Source organism: Solanum verrucosum, unplaced genomic scaffold (assembly GCF_900185275.1).
Source record: "Solanum verrucosum unplaced genomic scaffold, falcon-dt-bn FXZP01000222.1, whole genome shotgun sequence".
In the NCBI taxonomy this organism is placed as follows: Eukaryota; Viridiplantae; Streptophyta; class Magnoliopsida; order Solanales; family Solanaceae; genus Solanum; species Solanum verrucosum.
In genome coordinates this window covers 521,554-537,811 of record NW_026020027.1, presented here as the reverse complement: position 1 = coordinate 537,811, position 16,258 = coordinate 521,554, and the positions used below count along the sequence as shown (strand labels likewise).

At 36.5% G+C, this 16,258-nt stretch overlaps 1 protein-coding gene and 1 long non-coding RNA gene across 21 annotated transcripts; one reads left to right on the top strand and one right to left on the bottom strand.

Annotated features, from left to right (window-relative positions):
• Positions 1 to 3,788: 3,788 nt before the first annotated feature.
• LOC125821335 (polyubiquitin 11) lies at positions 3,789 to 15,296 on the bottom strand. Of its 20 annotated transcripts, none has more exons than XM_049500763.1 (5): positions 15,203 to 15,293; positions 13,541 to 13,816; positions 13,085 to 13,312; positions 4,750 to 4,826; positions 3,789 to 4,521 (listed from the first exon to the last, which is right to left on the bottom strand). In XM_049500763.1, the coding sequence occupies exons 2-5, from the start codon at positions 13,814 to 13,816 to the stop codon at positions 3,957 to 3,959; spliced, it is 1,146 nt and encodes a 381-aa protein (XP_049356720.1). In that variant the 5' UTR covers positions 15,203 to 15,293; the 3' UTR covers positions 3,789 to 3,956. The 20 variants fall into 20 exon arrangements, with proteins under 20 accessions (XP_049356720.1, XP_049356717.1, XP_049356715.1 ...); XM_049500760.1 differs by lacking the exon at positions 4,750 to 4,826 and adding an exon at positions 4,827 to 4,854 and having other exon boundaries at positions 3,789 to 4,598; positions 12,885 to 13,312; positions 15,203 to 15,292; XM_049500758.1 differs by lacking the exon at positions 4,750 to 4,826 and adding an exon at positions 4,522 to 4,598 and having other exon boundaries at positions 3,789 to 4,293; positions 12,629 to 13,312; positions 15,203 to 15,289.
• LOC125821339 (uncharacterized) lies at positions 12,451 to 13,217 on the top strand. Its single transcript, XR_007442578.1, has 2 exons — positions 12,451 to 12,656; positions 12,885 to 13,217. It is a non-coding gene; the product is annotated as an uncharacterized LOC125821339 (long non-coding RNA).
• Positions 15,297 to 16,258: the final 962 nt, after the last annotated feature.

The window sequence follows — 16,258 nt, the reverse complement described above, 5'->3', positions numbered from 1 at the left end:
TTACAGGGAAAATTAATAGGCCTTTCGGGTTTTGGGCTTATGTCGGTTGAGGACTTGGGCCTCATTTATATTCAATTGGGCCTTACTCACCCATAGTTATCCCTATTTTTTTCCAAAAATCCCTTTGAGCAACTTTCACATATAACAAACATAAAAATCAAATTTGTATGCTATAACTATAATTTGTATAATTGCGCTCCATAGCAAACTTATCAGATTGTATAACTTGTTGGCTCCTCTTCAGATTTGTATAATTTCGCTGACAGTCATTTGTATAAATTGTTGTCAGCCTTTCGTTTGTATAAATCGTTGGTAGCCTCTCAATTCAATTTTATGTGTTTGTATATCTACATAAAATTTGAATTTGTATACAATTGAATCGAAATAAAACGTTTGTATATCAAATCTCTCTCTCTCGCTTTATACAAACATAAATTATACATTGTATTTTGTATAATTTGTGTTTGTATAAAGCGAGAAAGAAAGAAAGGCAAAAGAGAACTAGACATGGGAATATTTGTATTGTATAATTATAAGTGTATAGGACGAAGATATATGTATTTGCATGTGTATATACAATTTTCTCTCGCTTTATACAAATAGAAACGTAATTTATACATTTATGTTTGTATAAGCGAGAGAGGCGAGGGAGAGATTGGCGAGCTAGATCTGGGAGAGTGGAGAGCGAGATCTGGGGAGAGAGGGGAACGAAAATATATGTATATATACAATTTACTCTCGCTCTATACAAACACAAACACATTTTATACATTTGCGTTTGTATAAAAGCGAGAGAGGCGAGGGAGAGACTGTCGAGAGTGGCGAGCGAGATTCACCAGGGAGAGGCGAAATAGCAATAGTTTACTACGGAGTACAATTAAATCAAATTGTCGTTATGACATTCAATTTGAATTAATAGTTTGTTATTATATATAACTTTTCCTAAAATATAAGGATAACAGACACATCATCAACGTCTCGATACATCGCGTTTCGATATATTATCTTTGTTGATACAAGATATATGTCTTGATACATCGTTCAACGTCATGTTACATCGTGTCCAGATACATTACTATAGTTGATACAATACATATATGTCCATAGACATCGCATAAGAGTGATGTATCCGAAAATAGGAGAGAGTGAGGAAAATAGAGATTTTTAAAAATTTAAATAGTAGGAAATTTTAGAGACTGTGATAAAATAAATTGTGTATTTAGGTAAAAAAAATTTATTTATATAGGGAGTGAGGACGTTGAGTCGGGGGCATAGGCGGACCGACGTTGAACAATGGGAATGCTCGTGAACCTGTTAATTTCGAAAAAAAGTTATAATTATATCTTGAGAAATTATGAGTTATTTAATTGAAAAAGGTCGGAGTGTCTTTAAATTATGTGAAATTGAACAAAAATATTTTCAGTCAATAGTTTAGTCTAAGCCGTCAATAGTTTGGTCAAAAAATGTTCTTGTCATTCCTTTAAGTCAAACAATGAAAAATCTCGTCGAGTGTTCAATGAAAAATTTAAATTTTATTTAACGATGAAAAAATGCTTGTACTCCTTGTGTATTAAAAGTTGCATTCAATTTTTGTATGTTGAAGTTGGCATAAGTGAGTCAAAACTTTTAACATATGACATAAATAAGTTTTTTTAAAAAGTTTGATGACAAATTTAAATTTTTTTTTAATACATTATCTTTGTTGATAAAAGAAATGTCATGATAATCTGAAATGCATATTTGCATTTAGGAATAACGTATTAGTTAATAATATTTCACATTAATTATTCTTTTAATAATATTACAAAACTTACCATTTTTGGGAAGATAAATAAATCTTTTCCTAATCAACTAGGTTTAGGTTACGGATTATTCTTTTTCTAAAAAAATATTATATTTCATACTTATACCTATAAAATCATTTTTAGAAACTTACCATTTTTAGGAAGATAAACAAATACTTTCCTAATCAACTAGGTTTAGGTTACGGATGCCTATAAATAGATACCCTCCATTTGTTTCTATTATACAAAAAAATATTAGTGATCTTGTTACTAGCAAAAAAAAACTTTTCTTTACTCATATTAGTTAGTGATCTTGTTATTAGCAAAAAAAAAAAAAACTTTTTTTTCACTCATATTAGTTAGTGATCTTGTTATTAGCAAAAAAAATGGCGATATATTATGTCCAAAATGCCAATAATTGGCAGTACGTGACTAATGTTCACCATGTCAGACAAATAGATGCCCCTAGGTACATTAGTTGGTCATTTCCTCCTTTCGGATATATTAAGATCAACGTAGATGGAAGTTTTATGCCAAATTCAGGATTAGCGGGATATGGAGGCATTGCAAGAGACGATAGGGGTAGGTGGCTAGGAGGATTTGTGGGGCGATTAGGTGTGGTAACAAAGTCGTGCCTCAGGGCAGAATTGTGGGCCATACACGGTGGACTGACGGTGGCGAAGAACTTCAACTTGACGAACGTCATCATCGAGACTGACTCGAATGAAGCATTGATGCTGATGATTAAGAGAGAAGCCGTCGACAATCACCCTGACTACAACGTGATAAAAGAGTGTCGGCGTCTCATGTTAGAGCTTGGAGTCTCCATAATGCATACTCTAAGGCAAGGAAACAATTGTGCGGATCACCTGGCGAAACTGGGAAGGATGCAACAAGGTGAAGACCTAGTAATACTACATCGTCCCCCACATTCCATGCACCAACTTATTCTCGCGGACATGGCTCACGTTGCATACCCTAGGTACCCAAAACATGTACGATAGTTTTAGTATATATAGCACAAAAGAAAAAAAATATGAAATTGTATGTAAACATTTGTTAATGTTACCAAGAATATAATGAAATGTATTTTTATTAATTATAATGTGGGAAGATGATGTTATGAATATAATTTTGGTGGTTTGTTAATGAATGGACTATCACTGTTTAGACACTCGTGATAAGTTGATAGTTAGTTGGCATGGTAAAAGCTATTTTATTCAATTACATTCGATTTCAATTTGTTTGTATTACTTTCTTTTTCTATTTAAAAAAGAATGTATCTTTCCTTTTTTGGCAATTGTTCAATTATTACTTTCCACGTGATATGTTTATAACCACAAGATTAAAGGTCGTTTTAGCACATTTTACATATCAGTGTTATCAAAGGCAAAAAGCGCAAAAAAACTCTATCCATTGGGGTTTTAAGCCCAAAGCGCAAATAAAGTGTAGGCTTTTAATAAAAAAAAGGTAGTGCAAAGGGAGAAAAAAATCCAAATCTGTATGTATAGACTTTAGTCCATTATAAACATGAATGACAAATATATGAACAAATAAATTGAAAAAAGATTTAAGATAAAGTGAAATATCAATTTTTAAGTGTCACCTCGTTAGAAGAGGCTCATTGGCAAGGAAAAATATGCCTTAGAACCTTGATGACGACACTGAATCGCACCGTGTTGAGCCTCGCTTTAGGGCTTAAGCGCATTTTGATCACACCTTCGATAATACGTCCACACATCTTTAGTTTAAGACCACAAGATTCAAAAGTCTTTCTTACTTTCTTAAACTCCATGTCAAGTTAAAACCAGACAAACAAAGTGAAACAACAGATATATGGATGAATTACCAGATTTTAAATTTTACCCAATGTGTATAACACCAAGTTGACTCACTTGGTGTTTGGTGATGACTTGATGTTAAATCAATAGCTAGACTGATGGAAACAATTAGGTACTTTAGCAAGGTCACAGGATTGGTAGCAAACATAGGATAAATCCCACATTTTTAACATCAAAATGTTGACATTATTATTCACAAAAAGAGAAACATGAAAGTTTATGATCTGTTGGGAAACATCACAAGATCACAAAAGGAAACAAGCTAGTTCATGAACAAAACACTGCTGCAAACTGACCAAAGACACAGGCACTACCATTGAGAACAGACCCTCTAAAAACCACCACGGAGACGGAGGACAAGGTGCAGAGTAGACTCCTTTTGGATGTTGTAGTCAGCCAAAGTCCTACCATCTTCGAGCTGTTTCCCTGCAAAGATCAGCCTCTGCTGGTCTGGTGGGATTCCCTCCTTGTCCTGAATCTTGGCCTTCACGTTGTCAATAGTATCAGAACTCTCCACCTCCAAAGTGATGGTTTTCCCAGTCAAGGTCTTCACAAAAATCTGCATACCTCCCCTGAGCCTCAACACAAGATGAAGGGTCGATTCCTTCTGAATATTGTAATCGGCCAGTGTCCTTCCATCTTCCAACTGCTTGCCAGCAAAAATCAACCTTTGCTGGTCTGGAGGGATGCCCTCTTTGTCCTGAATCTTGGCCTTAACATTGTCGATGGTGTCAGAGCTTTCCACCTCCAGGGTAATAGTCTTGCCAGTCAAGGTTTTGACAAAGATTTGCATCCCACCGCGAAGACGGAGGACCAAGTGAAGGGTGGATTCCTTCTGGATGTTGTAATCAGCAAGGGTACGACCGTCCTCAAGCTGCTTTCCGGCAAAGATCAACCTCTGCTGGTCTGGTGGGATACCCTCTTTGTCCTGAATCTTGGCCTTAACATTGTCGATGGTGTCGGAGCTCTCAACCTCAAGTGTAATAGTCTTGCCAGTCAAGGTTTTGACAAAGATCTGCATTCCACCACGGAGACGGAGGACCAAGTGAAGAGTTGACTCCTTCTGGATATTGTAATCAGCAAGGGTCCGGCCATCCTCAAGCTGCTTTCCAGCAAAGATCAACCTTTGCTGGTCTGGGGGAATGCCTTCCTTGTCCTGAATCTTGGCTTTAACGTTGTCAATGGTGTCGGAGCTTTCAACCTCAAGGGTAATTGTCTTTCCAGTGAGGGTTTTAACAAATATCTGCATCCCACCGCGAAGACGGAGCACCAAGTGAAGAGTGGACTCCTTCTGGATATTGTAATCAGCGAGAGTACGGCCATCTTCAAGCTGTTTTCCGGCAAAGATCAGTCTCTGCTGGTCTGGAGGGATGCCCTCCTTGTCCTGGATCTTAGCCTTAACGTTGTCAATGGTGTCTGAACTTTCCACCTCAAGGGTGATGGTCTTTCCTGTGAGGGTTTTCACGAAGATCTGCATCTGCATGATACAAAATTTAACCAAAATTAGCACACAAACTCAAACTGCTGATAAAGATTTGAGTTTTTTAAAACATAATTGAAAGGTTTTTCAGATCCTAAACACAAACCAACACACAGACAGCACAAAATACAGAAAATAAAACGAAGAAGCAGTAAGCACACAAATTTGTCTTTCTGCATACACAAAGCTAGTAAACGAAAGCAGGATTTTGTGTTTTTGAGTTGAACGACCTTTCTAATTATAAACACAGAGCCAGATAGCACAAAAGACAGAAAATTCAACATGTGAGTATAAAAAAAGTACTGGAACAAAATCAAGATTGAATTTTTAAAACCTTTCTGATTTTAAACCCACAAAACAGATAGAATAAATCATAAAACTAAACGAAGAAAAATTCATACAACCAAATTAGGAAGACAAATCCAACAGGCAAGATAGCCCGATACACAAAGTATCCCATGCTGAGCAGGATCCGGTCTGGGAAAGGGACGCACCCAATTAGGGTTATGCAAGCATTAGCAACTGTTTCCACATCTCAAACATGTGACCCACAAGTCAACACGGAGACAACTTTACCCAAGCCATATACAAAAAGCTATAAAACAAAATCAAGATTGAGTTTTTATAATATATTTAGAAGGTTTTTTGAAATCATAAACACAAATCCAATAGTATTAAGCTCAAAAATCAATTTGGTACATATACAAAACACTGAAACATAATCAAGATTGAGTTTTTATAATAGATTTAGAAGGTTTTTCAGATCATAAACACAGATTTAATAGAATTAAGCACAAAAATCAACTTGGTACATACACCAAACACTGAAACATAATCAAGATAAAGTTTTTAACTTTCTGATTCTAAACACCAGAATCAACAAAACAGATAACAGAAAATATAGAACATTCAACTTGTTTCACATACAAAGCATTGAAACAGAATCAAGATCAAGTTTTTAAACTTTCAGATCATAAACACCACACCCAAATAAAACAAATAGCATAAATCACAGAAAAATCAAACCAAGAACATTAAGAAAAAGGAAAACAATAATACCTTAGTTTTTTTTTTTTTTTGTGAAGAATCTGAGGAGATTGAGAAATCAAAGGATGAATACTATTGGGTTACACAAAGAGGCTCCTTTTATAGCTTCTAATGGCCAACTTGAGAAGAAATTGCATAATATAGTAACCTATAATAGGATGACACGTGTCCTGTTGAGTTTTGTATCCAATTATTTGAACCCAAGTTTACCTCTTTTTTGTCCTTTTCTTTGATAAGTGGAGAACAATTAGGTGCAACTTCCTATATAATTTATCAATCCAAAAACTTGAAGAACATGACTTTCTTGTTGTTTAATTTGGGGTTGAAATTTACTTATTCCATTAATTTAACTTTAGGTGCTATTGCACTTCTTCTATTTTGGGTGTAACAAGTTTTACCGGCAATATTCCGTCCCTTAGAGATAGAGTCGAGAAATACCATGCATGATAGATCCATCCTTTCTATGAGTCTAACCCCACTAACTAATACACTTTGCTTTATTGAATTTATTGCTAAAATATTGACTTCTGAAGAGACATTGTTCGTACCTTCTTAGCTTAGGTTTCCAACCAAACAACATGGCCTTGTCTTCCCTGTGACTAACCAAAGCTAAGCACTTGAAAAGCGTGCTAAGAAAGGTTGCTTCTATTATTGATTGAGCACTCAATCCTAGGAAGTAGTTTTATATCGAAATGAGTCGAGCATTCATGACTTAAAAAAATATATCTGGATTCGCCATGGGAAATAGGTTGCTCCTTTTCATGAGTATTGGCTACATAAGTATGAAAAAAGATGAATTTCTTACCTACTATCCGCGCCTCTGCTTGTGAAGTTGTGATGAAGTTCAGGGTTAGAGATATTGATGTTGTTAGGTTGACAGGAACCAAAGTCTCTCATCAAAATTCATCAAATTATGAAGTAATGGAAGAACCCATTTCTATGCTACGCTCCTAATAAAAAGCCTGTTGAAAAACAAGAAAAGTCAGTTGTATAATTAAGATGGTAAAACAGAAGCTTGTAACTCAAGGCTATCATCATCTAGTTGAAGAACACAAGGCAAACACAAGTGGAGTAAATAGAATAAGCCAAGCCAGAATCATGATATCCTAGTGTTTCGCGCTTGTGAAGCCATAATCAACTTACCCATCAGGCCAACAGAGCTAAGAAAACAGACAGAAGAATAGCCGACCATATATGGTTGTCCTCGTTCTTCAATAATGAACGGCTGTTTTGATATATAGTTAAACTGATGGATCTTAACTTGCATCAATATGTCTAAGAGCTTAAGATCAAAGTTATATCACTGATTGCAAAGATCAGACAATTCAGGACCAAAAATTTAAGCATTGTTACAAAGAAATTAAGCTACAAGAGAAGATAGCTTCTGTTCCAGTAAGAAGAAATTAAGCTGAATCACAGCAGAAAGTTCTCTTCTGTTTCAGTAAGAAGATAGTATTATAGACATCCAATAGAAAATTAGTGTAATCAAAATGTTATATTTTCCTCTATATAAAACTGAACTTCAACAAAGTAAGAAAAGGCAAGTATGAGAGATCATCAACACAAGAGCTTAAAAGACAAAACTTTGATATCATAAGTCTTCTCATACATTGCAAAAAAAGGAAAAGTTCCAATGCCAAACATAATTAAACAGGCTAGTTCATTATTATTCCCAATAAAATCATGAGAGTTCACGAGTCTTTAGGGACACATACAAGTAAACAGACTAGTTCATGAACGAAACATAGCAACAAACAGACCCAAGACACCAACAGCAACAGACTCCATCAAAAACCACCACGGAGTCGGAGGACAAGGTGCAAAGTAGACTCCTTCTGGATGTTGTAATCCGCAAGGGTCCAGCCATCCTCAAGCTGCTTTCCAGAGAAAGATCAATCCCTGCTGGTCTGGGGGAATGCCTTCCTTATCCTGGATCTTGGCCTTAACATTGTCAATGCTATGGAGCTTTCAACTTCAAGGGTGATCGTCTTTCCAGTCAAAGTCTTCACGGAAATCTGCATTCCACCATGACGAGGGAGCACCAAGGTGAGAGTGGACCCGTTTTTGATGTTGTACTCAAAGAGGGGATGACCATCTTCAAGCTGCTTGCCTTCAAAGATCAACCTCGGCTTGTCTGGGGGAATGCCTTCCTTTTCCTGGATCTTAGCCTTTACATTGTCAATGGTGTCGCTGACGTCCACATCGAGATCGCAATTTTTTCAAAACAAAATAAGTCATAAGGTATTTCAGATCATAAACACAGACACAACACAACAACACAGAGAACACAAATTACATAAAATTTGAGGGAGGAGCAGCAGATATTCATTAATGAGCACATAAAATTCAACTTGGTGCATAAACGAAAACATTGAAACAAAATCAAGATTGAGTTTTTACAAATAGAAATAGAAGGTTCTTCATATCCTAAACACAACACATATCCAACTGAAACACACGGCAAAAAATACAAGTGTAATCCCACAAGTAGAGTCTGGGGAGGACAGGGTGTTCGCGAAATCTCCTAAAGAAACTCAGCTCAACAACAACAACATATCCATTGAAATCCACTAAGTGTGGAGGTAGAGAGGCTGTTTTCAGAAGACCCTCGGCTCAAGTGCATCAATCCAAGTAAAAAGAAGAAAACACTGAAGAAGCATAGGCGTTCAATAAGAAAAATCAGTGTGGAAGTCTACAAGAAAGAAACAATAACATCAAAATAGTATAAACTCAGCACACACAAACACAAGAGTAATGCATACAGAAAATAAAACGAAGCAGCAGTTATCATACAACAAAAGTAATGCATACAGAAGGTTGAAACAAAGTCAAGATTGAATTTTTAGATCAGAATTAAATGGTTTCTCAGCTCATAAACACAGAACCAATGAAACAAACAGCACAAAATACAGAAAAATTAAAATAATAAGAAGAAAAGCTATAATACCTTGAGAGGTTTCTTTGAAGAATCTGAGGAGATGAGAGATCAATGGATGAATGCTATGGGGTTACAGAGAGGCCCCTTTATATGCGCTAATATATAATTAACAAATATAACATGAAGAATATTCAAATCCAACAAACGTGGTTGCCATAATTTCAATCTGCTCTATATATTTTCCATTAGGTGTTCGAGTATGGAAGCTCGACTAATTTGAATTCGTGTTCATTAGGGTATGGTACTTATATTGGAGTCAACTAATCCAGATTCGCATTGCGGGAGAAGTGTTCCCTATCAAAAAAATTCATACTTTAAGATTTGAAATCTAGATAAGGGAGAAGCAACCCCATTAGTTTACTTAATAAAATAAATAAACTGAATTTAAGGACACAAAATTTTCAAACTGAAAAATCAATACAAGGACACAATAGTTTTGAACTGAAAAATTTTAACTTGAATGGATAAGAAGAAGAACTAACATTTGACTACCAAATGATGCACTGCAGCGGATGAGGTTGTTCATCCCTTAATTATAACTAAGGTCTCGATTTTCGAGTCTTGTGTGTTGTGTATGGAAAAATTCTTGGCAGGGAGTATTTCCAGGAGTGGGGCTTACCAGTGAGATTTCGAATTTTTCGGGCTCAAACCGTTCACCGAATGAAGAAAAACACAAAATCTAACCACCTTTTTCATATTACAGCTAAATCGCAAATGAGGTATTGATTTCGAGCCTTGTGTTGGCAAAATTCTTAGTAGAAACCGTTTCTCACGAATGATCTCTATACTGTTTGAATCCAAATTAGTCGGGCTCCTATGTAACTTAAACTATCATTTTTTTCCCTCCCTTTTCACCCTTCTTGAGCCATGACATTTATGAAATGTGGATATCAATTGGTATTAGGGGTTGGCAGATCTGGATCCTTGATTAATTTATTTAACAGATCTGAATCCGCGATGCAATGTGCTCATACATTCACGCGCTGTGCTCTTACCAGTAGACTAAAGAATACGGGATTTACCCTCGAAAATCGCTCAATTATCAAAAAGAAAAGAAATGCACAAATCAACACAGAATTTAAAAAAAAAAACATGACCAGATCATCACACAGTTACCAAGAGTTGCAATTGTTGAACGTGTTTCTTTCTTTATACATATGTTAATTTCCTATCAGATCATCATCACCATGTGTTTAATATGTTACGAATTTATAATGGAAGAAGTCCTGTTTGTTGTAAGATTACTGAAGGAAAGATTGGTCATAAATATGGATTTTATTGTTTTCTTCAAATTTCATATGTGAATATAGCGAAAGCAAAGAGACGATGAAACTAAAGCTTTGATGGACTTAGGTACCGGGAAGATCAACTAAAGAAAAGCTAAGTCTTTTTTATATTGCTTGTGGTCAGGAACCCGAAACTAACACCATCCAATTCATGTTGTTCCGTTGCTAGTGGCCAGGAAGCTTGTTTGGACACGTGAGACTGAAGTGTCTGGACATGACCTCGAATTCAATAGCTCAACAAGGGGTGCAAATTTCATGCATCGATGTGTCTTGTATTGGTCTAGGGAAGAACCTAAGTTAACACATTAGTCCATGAGCTTGTCAAAAGTCCCAGTTTCCAGTCTTCCCAATTGTTTATAGTTTGTTACAGTAGTGTTATTGTTGCTAGCTCTATTATCTTTGGTATGTACCAGTACTATTATGAATTGGCTTATAAGATGACCTTCTGATGGCCAGAAGACAATGCCAACGACAACAATATACCGAGTATAGTTTGATGAATGGGGTTTGAAGAGAGTGGTGTATATAACACTATGAACACTGAGCATTTACTCATGGACCAAAAGTAAAAAGGCTATTACCAGCAAATCCAGAACATAAGAACAAACTAGGCATAACACAAGTGGAGCATATACAAATAGAAGACGCCAAGTTATTAATTTCTAAGAAAGAGATCATATTGATTGATGACTCTTTCAATCCAGCGAAATAGAAGGCTTTGGCATGTATCAAAATAAGGAGTACCTGAGATTCATAGTGAACATTGATGGGTGTTCCTCTTGCCCTGAATCATGGTATCCCAGAGTTTCAAGCTTATGAAGCCAGAATCAACTTACAAGATGCACCTTCAGGCCAACAGAGAGAAGAGTAGGCAACCATAGCAGCATAGTATTCCTCATTCTTAGAGTGGGCTGATTTTATGCAAGTTAAATTGGTGGATCTTAACATTGCATCATAAAAAAAAAGGATCAGTATTCAGGGGATTTCAAGAAGAATGCAGTTGCAAAGACGACTGCGCAATTGCAGATATCGTTGGACAGAACAAATTCTCTGTCCAGTAATCACCAACTGCACAATTGCAGATGTCAATTATGCAGAACACACAGAGATATCTAAGAGCTTAATATCAAAGTTCGAGATATATACTTCTCACTGATTGCAAAAGATAAGATAATTCAGGACCAAAACCTCCCCTTCTCATATGTTGATGGAATTAGGAAAGAATTTGCAACTGGTTGTAAGTTCCAACATTAAAAGCTTAAACTGAATGTAAGTTCAACAAAGGCCAAAATCAGGTTAAACCAGCAAAGTATCCAATCTTACAAAAGGATTACATAATAAGAGTTGGGTGTACAAAGAAATTAAGCTACAAGAGAGATGATGACTGATCTAATTTTTCTCACATGATACACTAGTAGAGAGATCTCTTTCTATCCCAGTAACAAGATATAGTAGACAATTCAACAGGATAGCAGTGTAATAAAAAGGTTTACCATGTTTGACAACACAGAGAATGTCAGATATATAAACTGAACTTCAAACGAAGTAAGAAAAGAGAAATATGCCACAACATTAAAGATCATCAACAACACAAGAGCTTGAAAGACCAAACTTTGAGATTATACTATTCTTCTCTGAGATTGCAAAAAGAAAAAGACTCAATACCAAACATAATTAAACCAGACTAGTTCCTTATTATTCACTATAAGAAAAACATGAGACTTCACAAGTCTTCTCGACTCTCTTGGGACACATCACAAGGTCACAAGTAAACAGAATAGTTCATGAACGAAACACAGCAACAAACAGACCCAAGACACCAACAGCAACAGACCCCTTCAAAAACCACCACGGAGACGGAGGACAAGGTGCAGAGTAGACTCCTTTTGGATGTTGTAGTCCGCCAGAGTCCTTCCATCTTCAAGCTGCTTCCCTGCAAAGATCAGCCTCTGCTGGTCCGGTGGGATTCCCTCCTTGTCCTGAATCTTAGCCTTCACATTGTCAATGGTATCAGAACTCTCCACCTCCAAAGTGATGGTTTTCCCAGTCAAGGTCTTCACAAAAATCTGCATACCTCCCCTGAGCCTCAACACAAGATGAAGGGTCGATTCCTTCTGAATATTGTAATCGGCTAATGTCCTTCCATCTTCCAACTGCTTGCCAGCAAAAATCAACCTTTGCTGATCTGGTGGGATACCCTCTTTGTCCTGAATCTTTGCCTTAACGTTGTCAATGGTGTCGGAGCTTTCCACCTCAAGGGTAATAGTCTTGCCAGTCAAGGTCTTCACGAAGATTTGCATCCCACCACGGAGACGCAGGACCAAGTGAAGGGTTGACTCCTTCTGGATGTTGTAATCAGCAAGGGTCCGGCCATCCTCAAGCTGCTTTCCGGCAAAGATCAACCTCTGCTGGTCTGGTGGAATACCTTCTTTGTCCTGAATTTTGGCCTTAACATTGTCAATGGTGTCAGAACTTTCCACCTCAAGTGTAATAGTCTTGCCAGTCAAGGTCTTCACAAAGATTTGCATCCCACCGCGAAGACGAAGGACCAAGTGAAGGGTTGACTCCTTCTGGATGTTGTAATCAGCAAGGGTCCGGCCGTCCTCAAGCTGCTTTCCGGCAAAGATCAATCTTTGCTGGTCTGGGGGAATGCCTTCCTTGTCCTGGATCTTGGCTTTAACGTTGTCAATAGTGTCGGAGCTTTCAACCTCAAGGGTGATGGTCTTTCCGGTCAAAGTCTTCACGAAAATTTGCATTCCACCACGAAGACGGAGCACCAAGTGAAGGGTTGATTCCTTCTGGATGTTGTAATCAGCAAGGGTCCGGCCGTCCTCAAGCTGCTTGCCAGCAAAGATCAGCCTTTGCTGGTCTGGGGGAATGCCTTCCTTGTCCTGGATCTTAGCCTTAACATTGTCAATGGTGTCGGAGCTTTCAACCTCAAGGGTGATGGTCTTTCCTGTCAAAGTCTTCACGAAAATTTGCATTCCACCACGAAGACGGAGCACCAAGTGAAGAGTGGACTCTTTTTGAATGTTGTAATCAGCGAGGGTCCGGCCGTCTTCAAGTTGCTTGCCGGCAAAGATCAGCCTTTGCTGGTCTGGGGGGATGCCTTCCTTGTCCTGAATCTTAGCCTTAACATTGTCAATGGTGTCTGAGCTTTCCACCTCGAGGGTGATCGTCTTTCCAGTGAGGGTTTTGACAAAGATCTGCATCCCACCACGAAGACGGAGCACCAAGTGGAGAGTTGACTCCTTCTGAATATTGTAATCGGCTAGAGTACGGCCGTCTTCAAGCTGCTTGCCTGCAAAGATCAGCCTCTGCTGGTCCGGGGGAATGCCTTCCTTGTCCTGGATCTTGGCTTTAACGTTGTCAATGGTGTCTGAGCTTTCCACCTCAAGGGTGATAGTCTTTCCAGTGAGGGTTTTGACAAAGATCTGCATCTGTACACAAAATTCAACAAAATTAAGCACATATACTCGAATAGGCACAGACACGAAGCTACAAAATGAGAGGACAGATTTGAGTTTCTGAAAATAGAATTAACAGATATTTCAGATCACAAACCAAAACCTAACAGAACACAGCACAAAATATAGAAATAAAATGAATCAACAGCCACTATCACAGGACTCAGCCAATTGTCTTGATTGTCGATTATCATTGAAAAATAGGAATCCAGGTTAGCAAAAGCTTTCCTTATTTCTAATACGGAATGGAGTCAATCATCCACTTTTGGTATCTTATTGGAACAAAATGGTGATATTTTTCACCCATTGATCAATAATTCCAATTTTTGAAAAGTATCATAATCATCATCCAATAAGAAGGCTTCCAATTTTTTCAAAATAAAATAATTAACAGGCTTTAGATCATAAACACAGACCAAACTGCACAAATAACAGAAATTTAAAGGTAAGCAGCAGCTATTTTAATGTGATGAGAACACAAAATTCAACTTGGTGCATAACCAAAAACATTGAAACCAAAATCAAGATTGAGTTTTTACAAATAGAAATAGGAAGGTTCTTCATATCCTAAACAAAGATCCAACAGAAACACACAGGCAAAAAATACAAATCCCACAAGTGGAGTCTGGAGAGGGTGCATGCTATTTCAACAACAAACTTACCTCACACAAACAAAAAAAAAATCAGAAAATAAAACGAAGCAGCACCTATCATACAACCAAAATAACACATACAGAAGTTGAAACAAACTCAAGATCGACTTTTTAGATCATAATTAAATGGTTTTTCAGCTCATAAACACATGAGCATTAAAACAAATAGCACAAAATACTGAACATTGAAACAAAATCAAGATCCAATTTTTTTAAATCAGAATTAATGTTTTTCAGCTCTCACATGAGCAATAAAACAAATAGCACCAAATACAGAACATCGAAACAAAATTAAAATCCAATCTTTTTAGATCAGAATTAAAAGGTTTTTTCTCACCTCATAAATACAGAAAATTAAGGCACACACAAGGTTGAAACAAAATCAAGATTGAATTTTTAGAACAGAATTAAAAGCCCTTTCTAATTCTAAACCAAACCCAAACACGACAAATAGCACAAATTACAGAAAACTAAGCATACAGAATATTGAAACAAAATCAAGATCCAATTTTTTTAGATACCCAATAAACCAAATAGCACAAAATACAGAAAATTAAAGCATACAGAACACTCAAACAACATAAAGATTGAATTTTTAAAACAGAATCAAACACCCTTTCTTATTATAAACACAGACACAGTAAAACAAATAGCACAAAATATAGAAAAATTAAACAAAAAACTAAAAGAAGGAAAACTATAATACCTTGAGAGGTTTTTTTTGAGGAATCTGAGGAGATGAGAAATCAATGAATGAATTGGGGTTACAGAAACCCTCCTTTTATAGGTGTTAATGGCCAATTTGAGAAGAAATTGCCTAATGAAGTAACCTATAATAGTATGACACGTGTCCTTTTCTTTGATCGGTGGAGAAAAATTAGGTACCGTTTGGATGGCAACTTCCTATATAATAATCCAACAAGAAAAATATTCAAATCCAACTAAAGTAGTTGAGACATAATTATCAATCTATTTTATTTTATTTTAATTTTTCAATGATCGAATATTGGAGTCTGACTAATTCAAATTTCTATCGTGTAGGATCTATTCAAGTGTGATATTCGACTATTCGTTAGAATACGACTAATTCAAATTATGCTAGGAAGTTTTTCATACTTAATTGTGATGTGAGTTATGAAACGGGCAACTTAATTTGTTTGATGGTTAATCAAAATAATTATTCTACCAATAGTAAATCAATCGAATGACCAGAAGTTTGAATCACACAACTCGATTTTAGGATACAATATCTCATAAACTTAAAAAATTAAACTTTACGATACTAAAGTCAAAATTTTAAAATTTGAATTGAATAGATTGAACTTAATTGCACGGTCTTCTGAAGTTTTGAACTGAAAAATTTAACTTAAATTGATAAGAAGAAGCAACATTTGACCACTAAATGATGTCGTGCAGTAGACAAGACTCTTATTCGCTTAATCACAAATCTCGATTTTGAGCCTAACGTGTTGTGTATGAAAAAACTCTTGATAGGTGACATTTCCCATGAATGAGCTTTATACATCACGAATACAAATTAATTGAACTCTAACACGATTATCATTCACGGTAAGAAAAACCAAAAACAAAATATCTATATTACTTGACTTTGTGTTGAAGAGTTTGTTTGTTGAGTATCGTGTTGTTTGGTACTCACCTTTGCTTCTACATTTGTGTAGGTTACAACTTACAAGCTCGAATCTTCGTGATACCCCTCTCTTCTCTTCATTTCTGAGGCTGCCTGTGGAGATTTGTGAGGTAG